This window comes from Dendrobium catenatum, unplaced genomic scaffold (genome assembly GCF_001605985.2).
Source record: "Dendrobium catenatum unplaced genomic scaffold, ASM160598v2 fragScaff_scaffold_989, whole genome shotgun sequence".
NCBI lineage: Eukaryota > Viridiplantae > Streptophyta > Magnoliopsida > Asparagales > Orchidaceae > Dendrobium > Dendrobium catenatum.
The window spans coordinates 379741-392412 of NW_021319451.1; the positions used below are offsets into that span (position 1 = coordinate 379741).

At 35.1% G+C, this 12672-nt stretch overlaps 1 protein-coding gene across 1 annotated transcript in view; it reads left to right on the forward strand.

Annotated features, from left to right (window-relative positions):
- The window catches only part of LOC110096620 (sister chromatid cohesion protein PDS5 homolog A-B), a 184686-nt gene that overhangs the window by 113691 nt on the left and 58323 nt on the right, over positions 1–12672 (forward strand). Inside the window, exon 17 of the mRNA XM_028697710.1 lies at positions 7651–7768. Within this exon, the coding sequence (XP_028553543.1) occupies positions 7651–7768 (118 nt within the window). The remainder of the gene's footprint in view (positions 1–7650; positions 7769–12672) is intronic.

A 12672-nucleotide genomic window follows, 5' to 3' on the forward strand; every position in this document is an offset into this window, starting at 1 on the left:
TTAGTATAAACTAATAATCATAACAATAGCTAAACAACAACATTAGATAACAACAAGCCCTAATCCAATTGTGCAACATAGCAGCAAGCAGCTCGATCATGATAAGCATAACAATATCAACATTTCAATTTTCAACCCCAATTCCTATGTTCCTGATCTCGAGTTCACAACAAAACCCTAGTCAACATTTCAACCTCACCTTAGTCATTATAAGCAAGCCCTAAGCCTCTATCTACATATTTCAGAAATCGGAAACTCTGTCGCACCGAGTGTCAAAAAATCAAAATCCTTATTTCAAAAATCCTAATCTACAATTACCCTAATCAGCTAATCCCCTATAGCAATTCATATTCTACTTCATTTTCAAATGCGAAAATGGCAAAATCCAAATTGCTAAAGTTGGGCAAAACAAAAGAAAAAATCTTCCATAAAAAATCTAAAATAGAAATCGGAAACACTGTCACACCGACAGTTAAAAACAACAAGAATTATAAAAGATATTACCAACCGTCGTGACCGAGAAAGAGGCTTATTCGAGGATAAATTTAGAAGCCGGAGGAATAACGAGAGTCCAGAGGTCGAGAGAAGAAAATATCAAGAGAACTCCACTGCTCTAGTGCTCTTGAAGGCTCAAAGAGAGCGAGGAGTGGAAACCTTAAAACGGAATAAGACTGAAGAGGCGAAGAATCGAACAGTGAACGCAAACTCTCGAAGGTTATTTATATCCAAACAAAGGGGTCGCAAGTTAGTCTGGTCGCCAATAGCTTGATTGGTTGACTCAAATCTAACTTGAAATATAAACGGGTTCAAAAATTAGACCCTAATCAGATCTTAATTTTTTTTCAAATTAAATTAATATGGAAAATTTAAAAAAATGAAATTTATTACAAAAATTCAAATTTTTGTTTTAAATACATTCCTAAGGCCCTTAGAAACAATTTTTGTATAAGCACTTTAAGGAAATTAGATTTATGGTAAAATCCCTAAATTTTAGTTTTCCAAAAATTTCTCGAAAAACTTAAATTCTATCGTTAAATCATTTTCCTAAATCATTTCTATCGATTTCGTAAAGAAAATTTGGAAGAAAACGAAATTTTTGTAAAGCCCTAGAAATTTCGTCTCCAAATAACTTGAGATTGAGAAGAGGAATCAAGTTTCTAAGACATACCTTTTTCTTCCCTTGACTTTCTCTTCGATGTCCCCTAGTTTTTTCACCAGAAAATTGTCTCCGAAACCGCCCGTCGCCCCTATCGTCCCTACTGTCCACCCTCTTTAAGTTTTGGCCGAAACATGCGAATAGAGAGGAAGGGGGGTTCGGTTTACTGATATCAGGGAGAATAAGGATTGCCAAAAGACCTATTTGCCCCAAGGTTTAAAATTGCGTAATTAAGCCTCGAGGCGGTCTGAGACGTAAGCCTCACGGACACAGATTTGTGTAAATGAAAAATTAAGGGTTTTAGCAGGGAAATAATGACAATATTGTATCTTACAATAAAAACATCTAAATGATATATGAAAATCATGGAAAGTAAGAAAGTAGATGAAATAAAATCATGTCCCAAAGTACAAAATCACAAAATATTAGTTTAACAAAACTCCCAAAATACAAAAAACAGATAAAATGCAATAATATCCCATCACTAAATGGGTCTTGAAGCGAATCTTCTTCTTCAATTGTATCTATGAATGTCATATCATCATCTTCTTCAATATGACTCACTTTTCTCTTATGTGTTCAATAAGAGAAAAGATCATTAGCATGTTAATTGCTCACTTGATATAAATATACTTCGATAGCATATAAGAAGTTGTGGAATACCTTTACTTGATTGTTGTGCTGCAGAGCTAGTGGATGTGTGCGGTGTGGTACTAGTAGATGTGCCCACTTGATCTTCTTCGCCCCTCAAGACTTCCACATTTAGATCTTCTAGCTGTAATATTGATAATGACAAATCTGTCTTATCATCTACGAACCACTCATTATCAGATGACACATCATCACACACCAACGGGTTTTCATTATCCTTCAACTCCTTATTCCTCAACCTCCTATCTCTTAACATCTTATTGTGAATTATATATACGAGAGAGTTCATTCTGAGTGTTGATAGCAGATTTTTTCTTTTTGTTTGCACTTGACTATATGTACTCTAGTTTCGCTAACACCCAGAAGAAGAACAAGTGAGGCCCAACACTCTTACAGCAAAACTCTGTAACTCAGGAGTGGAATCACCAAATTGGATCCACCATTCAACTGTTTTCAAGAAAAAATATAATTAGTACTGAATAAAGTGTCTTGCATTTACCAAAATAGTTATACCTGGAGACCGTTTGGAAATGATTGCTTTTGCTGCATTCAAACAAAAAAAAAACCTCTTTATTCCGGAATAGAACAAGTTGTAAATCTGCAAGCTCCCTATCTTCCTGCTCCGGTATTAGTTTTTTCATACAATGATATAGACCAAGCTTCACCTTCGGATTTGAAGATTTCTTCTCTGAATATTGAAATTGAGGATTGAGATAATATGCTGCTACATGTAGATGACGGTGTAACTGCACCTCCCACCGAGCATCAATGATATCCCAAATCTCCCTATAACTTGCCTCCTCTTGCACTAAGGGTCTAGTGCTCAAAATGGCATAGGTCACAGTAGCCCAAAATTTATCATTTAGAATTATCTTTTTTATTTCCTCCCCCTCTCTTTTCTTCCCCCAAGCAGAGTTAAGCCATTCAGTTGATGTAAACGTTGTTTCCAACGGTTGCCTCACCTCCATCAAGCTCTGCAGTGTCAAATAGGATGTGGCAAACCTATAGATTCATAGTGCACAAATGTAAGAACTAAGAACATACAGTAGGAATGATTTGAGGCAATGAAAAGGGGTCTGCGTCATTGCGGAGGGACCCTTCTGGGAAATATAGTGTACAAGTTGACATAAGCGGTGGAGAGAAGAGCTATTTTTATTTGAAATGCAATTTTTGCGAAGAAGTGGTGAAGGGAGGTGTTACCCGCATGAAGGAACACTTATCATGCTCACATAAAAACGTAGCACCGTGTGCAAATGTGCGGGAAAAGGTGGAGGAAATTATTGCTTATATGAAGAAAATTACCACGGCAAAACACTTGCAACCGGAGCTATTTGATGATAGGGTTGAACATAGCGCTTATTTTGGGAGTAAGAGTGGAAAGGGCTCTTCCTACACTATACATAACAGAGGTGTATGGGGTCCTATGGATCAGTATGTGACTAATACAGAAGAGCATAGAGGACAAGCACAAATGATGCCTGCGGCCGGTACTAGAGATGGTCAATGTCAGGTTTGCATGGATATTGGGAGTTTTTTTTTTTAAATGCCATACCTTTTAATTTTTCTACGTTGCCTGCCTACTTGAATATGCTGCGGTCTATAGGGTTGTATGAGAGAGGATTGAAGGCACCTTCTATGTATGAGTTGCGAATGATTTTAAAGGAGGAGCTGCTGAACACAGAGCGTAGCATTGATGAGATTAAAAGGACATGGATTGAGACTGGTGTAACCATTATGTCAGATGGATGGTCTGATATGTAGAGTAAGAGCTTGATTAACATTCTTGTGAATAATCCCTACGGCACGGTGTTTTTACGATCGGTTGAAGCTTCAGATGAGGTGAAAAATGCTATATTCATTTTTAATTTACTTGATGGGGTTATTCAGGAGATTGGGGAGCAATTGGTTGTCCAGGTAGTGACTGATAATTCCAGTACATATAAAGTAGCTGATCAGATGTTGATGGAGAAAAGGACACACCTATATTGGACATCAAGAGTGCTCTTTCTAGGGTGAAGAAGATTACAAAGTTCATCTACAATCACTCTTGGGTCTTAAGCTTGATGAGAAAGTTTTTAAAGAAATAAATAATTCGCCCTGCAACCACTAGGTATGTTCTTAATTTTGTACATTGCAAATCATTCATACTGTATGTTCTTAGTTCTTACATTTGTGCACTGTGAATCTATAGGTTTGCCATATACTATTTGACACTGCAGAGCTTGATGGAGGTGAGGCAACCATTGGAAGCAACATTTACATCAACTGAATGGCTTAACTCTGCTTGGGGGAAGAAAAGTGAGGGGAAGGAAATAAGAAAGATAATTCTAAATGATAAATTTTGGGCTACTGTGACCTATGCCATTTTGAGCACTAGACCCTTAGTGCAAGTACTACGCTTAGTGGATGCAGAGAAGAAACCAGCTATGAGTTTTATTTATAATGCTATGGATGAGGCCAAGGAGTTGATTGCACATAACTTGGGAGGAGAGGAGGCAAGTTATAGGGAGATTTGGGATATCATTGATGCTCGGTGGGAGGTACAGTTACACCGTCATCTACATGTAGCGGCATATTATCTCAATCCTCAATTTTAATATTCAGAGAACAAATCTTCAAATCTGGAGGTGAAGCTTGGTTTATATCATTATATGGAAAGACTGGAGCAGGCAGATAGCGAGCTTGCAGATTTAGAAATTGTTCTATTTTGGAATAAAGAGGGGTTTTAGGTTTGAATGCAACTAAAACAACCATTTCTAAACGGTCTCCAGGTATAGTTATTTTGGTAAATACAAGACACTTTATTCAGTTCTAATTATATTTTTTCTTGAAAATAGTTGAATGGTGGATCCAATTTGGTGTTTCCACCCGTTGGTTACAGAGTTTTGCTGTAAAAGTGTTGGGCCTCACTTGTTCTTCTTTTGGGTGTGAGCGAAACTGGAGTACATATAGTCAAGTGCAAACAAAGAGAAGAAATCGGCTATCAACACTCAGTATGAACTCCCTCGTATATATAATGCACAACAAGAGGTTAAGAGATAGAAGGTTGAGGAATATGGGGTTGAAGAATGATGAGGACCTGTTGGTGTGTGATGATGTGTCATCTTATAATGAGTTGTTCATAGATGATGAGACAGATTTTCCATTATCAGACTTACAGCTTGTAGATCTAAATGTAGATGTCTTGAGGGGCGAAGCAGATCAAGTGGGCACATCTACTAAACCACACCACACACATCCACGAGCTCTGCAGCACAACAATCAAGTAAAGGTATTCCACAACTTCTTATATGCTATCGCAGTATATTTATATCAAGTGAGCAATTAGCATGCTAATGATATTTTCTCTTTTTGAACACAGAAGAGAAAAGTGAGTCATATTGAAGATTATGATGATATGACATTCATAAATACAATTGGAGAAGAAGATTCCCTTGAATACCCATTTAGTGATGGGATATGATTGCATTTTATATATTTTTTGTACTTTAAAAGTTTTGTTAACTTAATATTTTGTGATTTTGTTCTTTGGGACATGATTTTATTGCATCTACTTTCTTACTTTTCACTATTTTTATATATCATTTAGATGTTTTTATTGTAAGATACAATATTCATATTATTTTCCTGCTAAAACCCTTAATTTTTTATTTACGCAATTTTGTGTCCGTGAGGCTTATGCCTTCGACCGCCTCGAGGCTTACGCCTCGCCTCACGGACGAAAACCACCTCGAGGCTTAATTACGCAATTTTAAACCTTGATCCCTAATGAAAGAATCCAAAATCGGACTAAATAATTCAAAAAATCAAAAACCCTAGAATTTCTTTCACTTGAAAAATCTAACCAAAAACTAAAAAAAAATACCTAAAATTGTTTGTGGACTTCTCCTACAAGGCGGCCAGACACTTCAAGATCGCCGGAGAGAGCGGCGGGATGGGAGGCCGACCGTGCGGGAGGGTCTCAGTTTCGCGACCTGGGGCTTGTGGGCGGAGAAAAATTGCGAAATGCCTGGACCGATCGGGTATAAGGGAAAAAAGGCTCAATTTAAGTAGGTGGGACCATTTGGATGAGGCGTACGCCTCACCCATAATTGCGCAATTGAGGCGTACCTCACATAGGGTGAGGCGTACGCCTCAACCAGTGTCCAAATTGCGTGCGCCTCGAGGCTCTTTTGGATAGAATTGCGCAGAGGCCGCCAATTATTGCGCAATTTTAAACAGAGATTTTCCCTTGCCCTTATTTAAACAAATTCGGCTTAAGAAACAATTAGGGGTAGTTTTGGTATTTGTAGGCTTCTAAAAATTTTAACTCCATAAATATACATAATTAATTATAGGTTCTATATATCAAATTGATCAAAAAGTTACATACCGTTAACTTTGAATTTTTCTCTTAAGTCTTGTCGTGACTCGTCAAAATGCGTGTGACAACCTACGATCGTCGTTTTCGGTTTTTACAGTAAAATTCCTTTGGAGAAGTCAAAATGTTTTTGTGGTGATACCAATTTTTAGCATGCATTTTCAATTCCTAGAACAAATTTTAGTTAACCAATCTTTTTTACTTTCAAAATCGTTGATTAATCTTTTATTCATTTTTTCTTTCTTCTGATCATCATTTTGGATAACAATTATGTAATAAACATATATATTAGGAATGTTGTATGTTCCCTTGAGTTCGAATTTTTAATGAAGAGAGTATATTCTTCTTAACATTATTTGTACCTTATTCCATTCTTTGCTTCAGTAGATCTCTTAAACGAAGCTCTATGAGAATGATTTAGATCATATATTGCATACTTTATTGCCATGATCAATCAATTAATGCATGCCCCAAGGTGCTAAATCTATATGATGCTTACCCTATATTATTCTACCTGTCGTAAAGGACATTTATTCAACATAAATAATGAACTCATATTTGAGGCTTTTGAGGATGCACATGATGTCTAGTGGTGAAAAGATCAATATTTTTATATTGTGTACTTATTAGGGAAATTTAAGTAACATGAAGGAGCAAAAAGTAAAATGTGGTATTAGATTCATTTTTTAATCATATTTTAGCGTTATGACTCATGGAAAATTTGAGTTACTATGAGCGGAAATCATCCTAATTAAGCAATGCATCATGTGGGAAATGACATATGAAGTTGTTTAATGCTAGCGAATCAATAATAAGCATTGCGCATTACCCAATATGGCATGATTATATGTAAAGCATATTGGAATTAACTTACGCTTTATCAAGAAAAAGTTAAAATAAGGCTTGCTCTACACGTTACTAATGGACTAAATGAAACAATGTTTCAAGAAATCATCTCCAAACTGGATATGAAAGACATCTATTCTCCTACTTGAGGGGATGTGATGGAACAAACAGATTAATGTCGGGGAATGAAATCAATATTTCTTGGATTCATGCATGAAGCTTTGGATTTAAATTATTCAGATATTAGTATATTTGTAGATATTTTTCTATTTTGGTGTTAACTAGTTTTCTTATTTTCTTCCTAGAGTTCTATAATATTGCCTTTTATCAAATGCTTTGAGGAATAACAAAAATTCCATGTTCTCCATAGAAGCATGTCACTTCTGTTCATCTTTTTAATAACATGCATTGTTGACTCAACTACTTGATTAAATAAACATATATTATGAGCAATGCTCGTCTAGTGCCATAATCATTTTTAATTTTTTTTTTAATTTAGGTTTGCTTTTTTTCTTTTGATGCAAATCTATTTTTCAGATGTAGTTTTATCTCAGAAGATGTTTCATAGCAGTTTGTTTGACGACCATTTCTTTTATTTATGCTGAAATCTTTTGCTAAAATACCCATTTATTTTCAGTGAAATTGACAAGGACTGCCTTAGATTAACTGCAGCAAAATTGCTTCTTCGGTTTGCTACACGATTTGATTCCTTCATTCCATCTAAGATCTTTCATTTAATCATTGCAAGGGCAAGGGTATGAATTTACCATACATTTGTGTTAATGCATTATCGATTTAAAGAGAATTTTTTTTTTTTCATGTGAAAAATGCTCCTGCTGTATCGCATTACTTTTCTACTGTAATTTTGTTCTGATGTCATTACTCTTCTTCAAAAGTGTTTCTTTTTTTTTTTTAATGCAGTGATGCTTTACACCTGGAATTTATGTCATGATAGTCATATTATACTTGATTAATCAATCCAAAGTCGCCTGAGTATGGTCTGACTTGTATGTTGTCTGTTACCTCCATTACGATCTCCTCAAACTTATGGAATGGTCATGTAGATGGTTAATCCACCCATGATCAAAATTTGTATCCCATTTGATAAACATGTTCTATATATTATAAACCTGTTCATATGTACAACTTAATGCCTACTCAGAGTTGGCAAATGTAAGCAGATTGGTAAACTTACAACCCGCTAACCTCAATTTGAGCAGTTTATGCGCTGATTAACTTAGTTTCTCAAAATGTAACCTTATATCCTGATATTCCTACATAAAGAGTTGTTTAACTTTGAATGCCAACTTTTTCCAGTACACTAATTAAGTACCCATGTACTTCTATGAGGCTGCCAAAATAATTGATAGCAGACTCACTGAAGGATTTCAAAGCAGCTAAAAAACCAGGAGGTTTCAAGCTAACAAAACACTGAAATGCTGGTATAACTGATGCTCAATGAAATTTACAAATTGCAATGATCAAAGGGCCAGTGTTGTATTTTTGTTTAGTGGGGTGGTTAGTCTAATTCAAAGTTGCTAAAGGAAACTTAAAATGGAAAATAAGTGGCTTCTTTTTCTCATGCATATCCTCCTTCAAATTTGGTGCTTCGTGCTTCCCTAAAGATCCAAGTTTTATGTTGCATGAGTGCTAACAAATATAAAGAGTTTGCTTTCAAGCACTCTTTTTACTTCATGTGTAATACTTTGGAGCCTCCTTAGTGATTTAAATATTGCATTACATGAAACACCAAGACTTTATGATCAAATCCTAAGTCACTCCCTTTTGTTGAGACAAAAAATCAACAAATATATACACCTCCATGTGTGACATTTTGGAGCCTATCTAAGCTCCAAATGTTCTATTACATTAATCATTAAGGCTTTGGGAACAAATCCTAAATCCCTCTTTCATTTGCTAATAACATAAAATTAGCAAATGAACTTTTAATATATTTCATGCATGATACTTAGACCATTCTCGAAACTCCAAGTGATAGAATGCATGAATCATTTGAAACATGGAACCAAATCCCAAGTTCTTCTATCCTCATTTGTTGGAACATAAAACTAACAAATATCTTCTCATGCAAGATGTTCTAAAGCTCCTCAAGCCTTTAAACATATCGCTACATGAGTCCTTTAATTATAGGACTCAAATCATGGATTTCTCCATTCACTTGGCCTAAATTGAGTGGATGGTAACTTCTCTTTGAACACAAAATGTCCAAAGAGTGTCTTCAATTAGCAAATAGCAACCTCTAAGTTGCATTCTAGTTATCAATCTCTTACAAGCCAAAAGTATACAACATTTGAGCCTTATTTTGTTCTCCTAGATTCAAATTGAGGGGGTGGATACCTTTTCTTTTAAAGACCAAATGTTCAAGAACATTCATGAAATTTGTAAATTTCTAGTTACATCTCCATTCACTCAACCCTGACTAAGTGAATGATTTTTTCTCCTTGAACATCAAGTGTTCAAGGGACCTCCCTCTCGTTCTCCTAAGCCCAAATTTAGGAGAATGGTTATCTCTCTTCGAACACCAAATGTTCAAGGACATCTATGAATGTGTAACTCATATGTTGCATTTTGTTTTTATCTTTCTTCCTACAATCAAAATTGTAGAAAATCTTTCCATTCAGTTAGCCTAAATTAAGTGAATGTGTGTCCCTTTCTTTGAGCATCAAATACTCAAAGAAATTCCTCCAACTTGCAACCCATACGTTGCAGTTCATTTCTACCTTTCTACAACTCAAAGGTTGTAGAAAATCATTTCATTCTCCTAAGACTCAAAATTAGGAGAATGTGCACTTCTCTTTGAACACCAAATGATCAAAGAATGTTCATGAGCTTGCAACCCCCAAGTTGCACACCTCTTCTCTCATTTGCCTAACACAAATTTGGTAAATGATTATGCATCATTGGACATATGGTTCAATGATTTACCCTCTCATATGAAACCCTTAAGTAGTGTATTCCTTCATATCTTCTAAAAATCCAAAGGTTGTAGGAAGATCTATTCATTCCTCTAACCTAAATTAGGAGAGTGTGTATCCTTCTCTGAGCATTAAATGCTCAAAGAACTTTCAAGAGTTTGCAATTCCTAAGTTTAATCTTCTCTCTTCCATCCCTCCAACCCAAATTGGATGAATGAATCTCTTCTCTTTGAACACCAAATGTTCAAGGGATTTCCCCAAGTTGCAACCTCTAAGTTGCATTTCTTCCATCATCTCTTATAAGCCAAAATTATGGGAGAATATTCAAATATTCCACTCTCCTAAACCCAAATTAAAAGAGTGTACCCTCTCTCTTTGAACACCTAATGTTCAAAGAGCGTTCAGAAGTTTGCAACCCAAAGTTGCATCTTCTTTCCTCCTTCTACTACTCAAAAATTGTAGAGATTCCTCTCATCCCACTAACTCAAGTTAGATGGGTGAATATCCCTTTCTTTGAATACTAAATATTGAAAGAAATTCTTCCACTTCGCTACCCTCAAGTTACATTTACCCCTCTTCTCTACAAATAAAAAATTGTAGAGAAGTTCCCTCTTTTTTACAAATGAAAAGTTGTATGAAACTCTCATTTATCCAACTCATATTGAGTGAATCAATCTTGTTCCAAATCAATCTATTTGTTGAACCAAAAACGACAAGTGGTTTCATCCCAAACATAGAATTCAAAAGCCCCATCTCCAATCCATCCTTCCAACCCAAGTTGGAAGGGTGCAACCATCTATTTGACATCAAAATGTTCAATGACATTCATGAACTTGCAACCCATAAGTTGCATATTCCCCAAACTCTCCGCCAACTTTCTAGTCGTAGGAGACTTTCCCTCTCTTTATGATATAGAACCGGGGGGGGTGGTTAAAAATTTTCTCTAAGTGTATGTTCAATTGGGGAATTAATTAATTTAGAAGAGAGGGAAAGAGCTAGGGTCGGCCAAAGGAGGGGAGAGAATTGTCTAGGTTCGATGAATATAGGAAGAGGTACCTAGGTTCGATGAACGTAGGAAGAGGTGTCTAGGTTCGATGTGTAGGAAGAGGTGTCTAGGTTTGATGAATGTAGGAAGAGGTGTCTAGATTCGATGAATGTAGGAATTTTGAATTGATTCCCAATCAATTTCAGATTTTATCATTCCTTGATTGAGGGAAGACTTTTCAAAATTAAATTAGGAATGAGCATTTAAATCAAATCTTATTGGAATTTGAAATAGGTTTGATTGGAATACTCTCCTAATTTAGGAAAGGATTTGAAATTTAAATTCATTTGAATTTAAATTCAAAACTTTTCCAAAATTAAAACAAATCCAAATAGGAAAGAAGGAAACTAGGATGAGAGTGTCACGACTCGGCCCGATTAGCTCGCAAGTGTGAGGCGTAAATGGAGATCAGACAGTAGGAATTAAAAACTTCCATATTTCATTATACAAAACATCTTCCAATCATAAGAAAGAGCCACTAAAATAAAACCAAGAGGGAAATTTTCTTTCTTTCTATTCATTTAATAACACATCTTCATAATAAATCAAATCATAAAGATTTCCAAAATATGAAAGATGTTCAAAAACATTTCCTTATATATCATCTCTAATCTTTTTATATCAAAACATCAAAAACAAAAAGACAACTTGCCGTCCGTCATCTTTCTACGACGGTACGTGAGGGGATGTCTATCCATCATTATCCTTTATCAGATTCTTCTGAAAAGTGTCCCACAATATGTGTGAGTCATAACTCAGTAGATGTCAATGACATTCAAATAAATTTAGGTACAAGGGAAGAAACTATAACATTTTTTTATGTCTCAATAAATGAATAATCAACATATTATAACATTTGTCTAAGATGAAATATGCCTTTACATCAACCTTTAGGTTCTCATTCTTTGCATAATCTTTCAGTTTTTACTCTTTAAATATTCATGCCTCAAATAAAAGCCTCATATGTATATAACATAAAGATGCAATGTTCATAATATCTTAATATATATAACACCTGTCTCAGAAGTATCATTTGTACTGATCAGGGACATAAAAATTGGTCATTCCTTTACCATTTGGTTCAAAAGAACTTCCTTTACCATTTGGCTTAAAAGAGCCTCATTACTATTGCTCAAAAGAGCTCATTTACCATTGATACTTTCACGTCAACATGCACATGCACATAATTATTACATATTCATAAAAGAGGCTTATGTAAACTATTTAAATGTATGTTTTCATATAGAAATACATATTTGCTATGCTCAAATATATATTTGAATGTAAAGAGAAGGCATGTGTAGTACATGTAAAGGATGAAGTATGAGATTCAACATTGAGTTCTAGTATTGCATAAAAAAAAAAACCTTGCTAAAAGCCCTTACGAGCCTTTTAGTTCTAGTATCTTATGTTTAAAAGAATTTCACTTCACCTACCTCACTACAATGTGATCCATCAAAAGTCCTTACGAACCTTTTCTCTTACGCAATCAAAATCTACAAGAGACAAACATAAGATATAAATATAAATTTTCTCCCTCTCAAACCTTTAAAAAGCCCTAGGTTATAAACATGTAACTATTTCATACACCAAGCTTTGATTTTCTATATAACCCCTCACCCAAATTACGATAATTCCATTATTATTTCCACTAGAATTAGGATTTCATCATAACTCT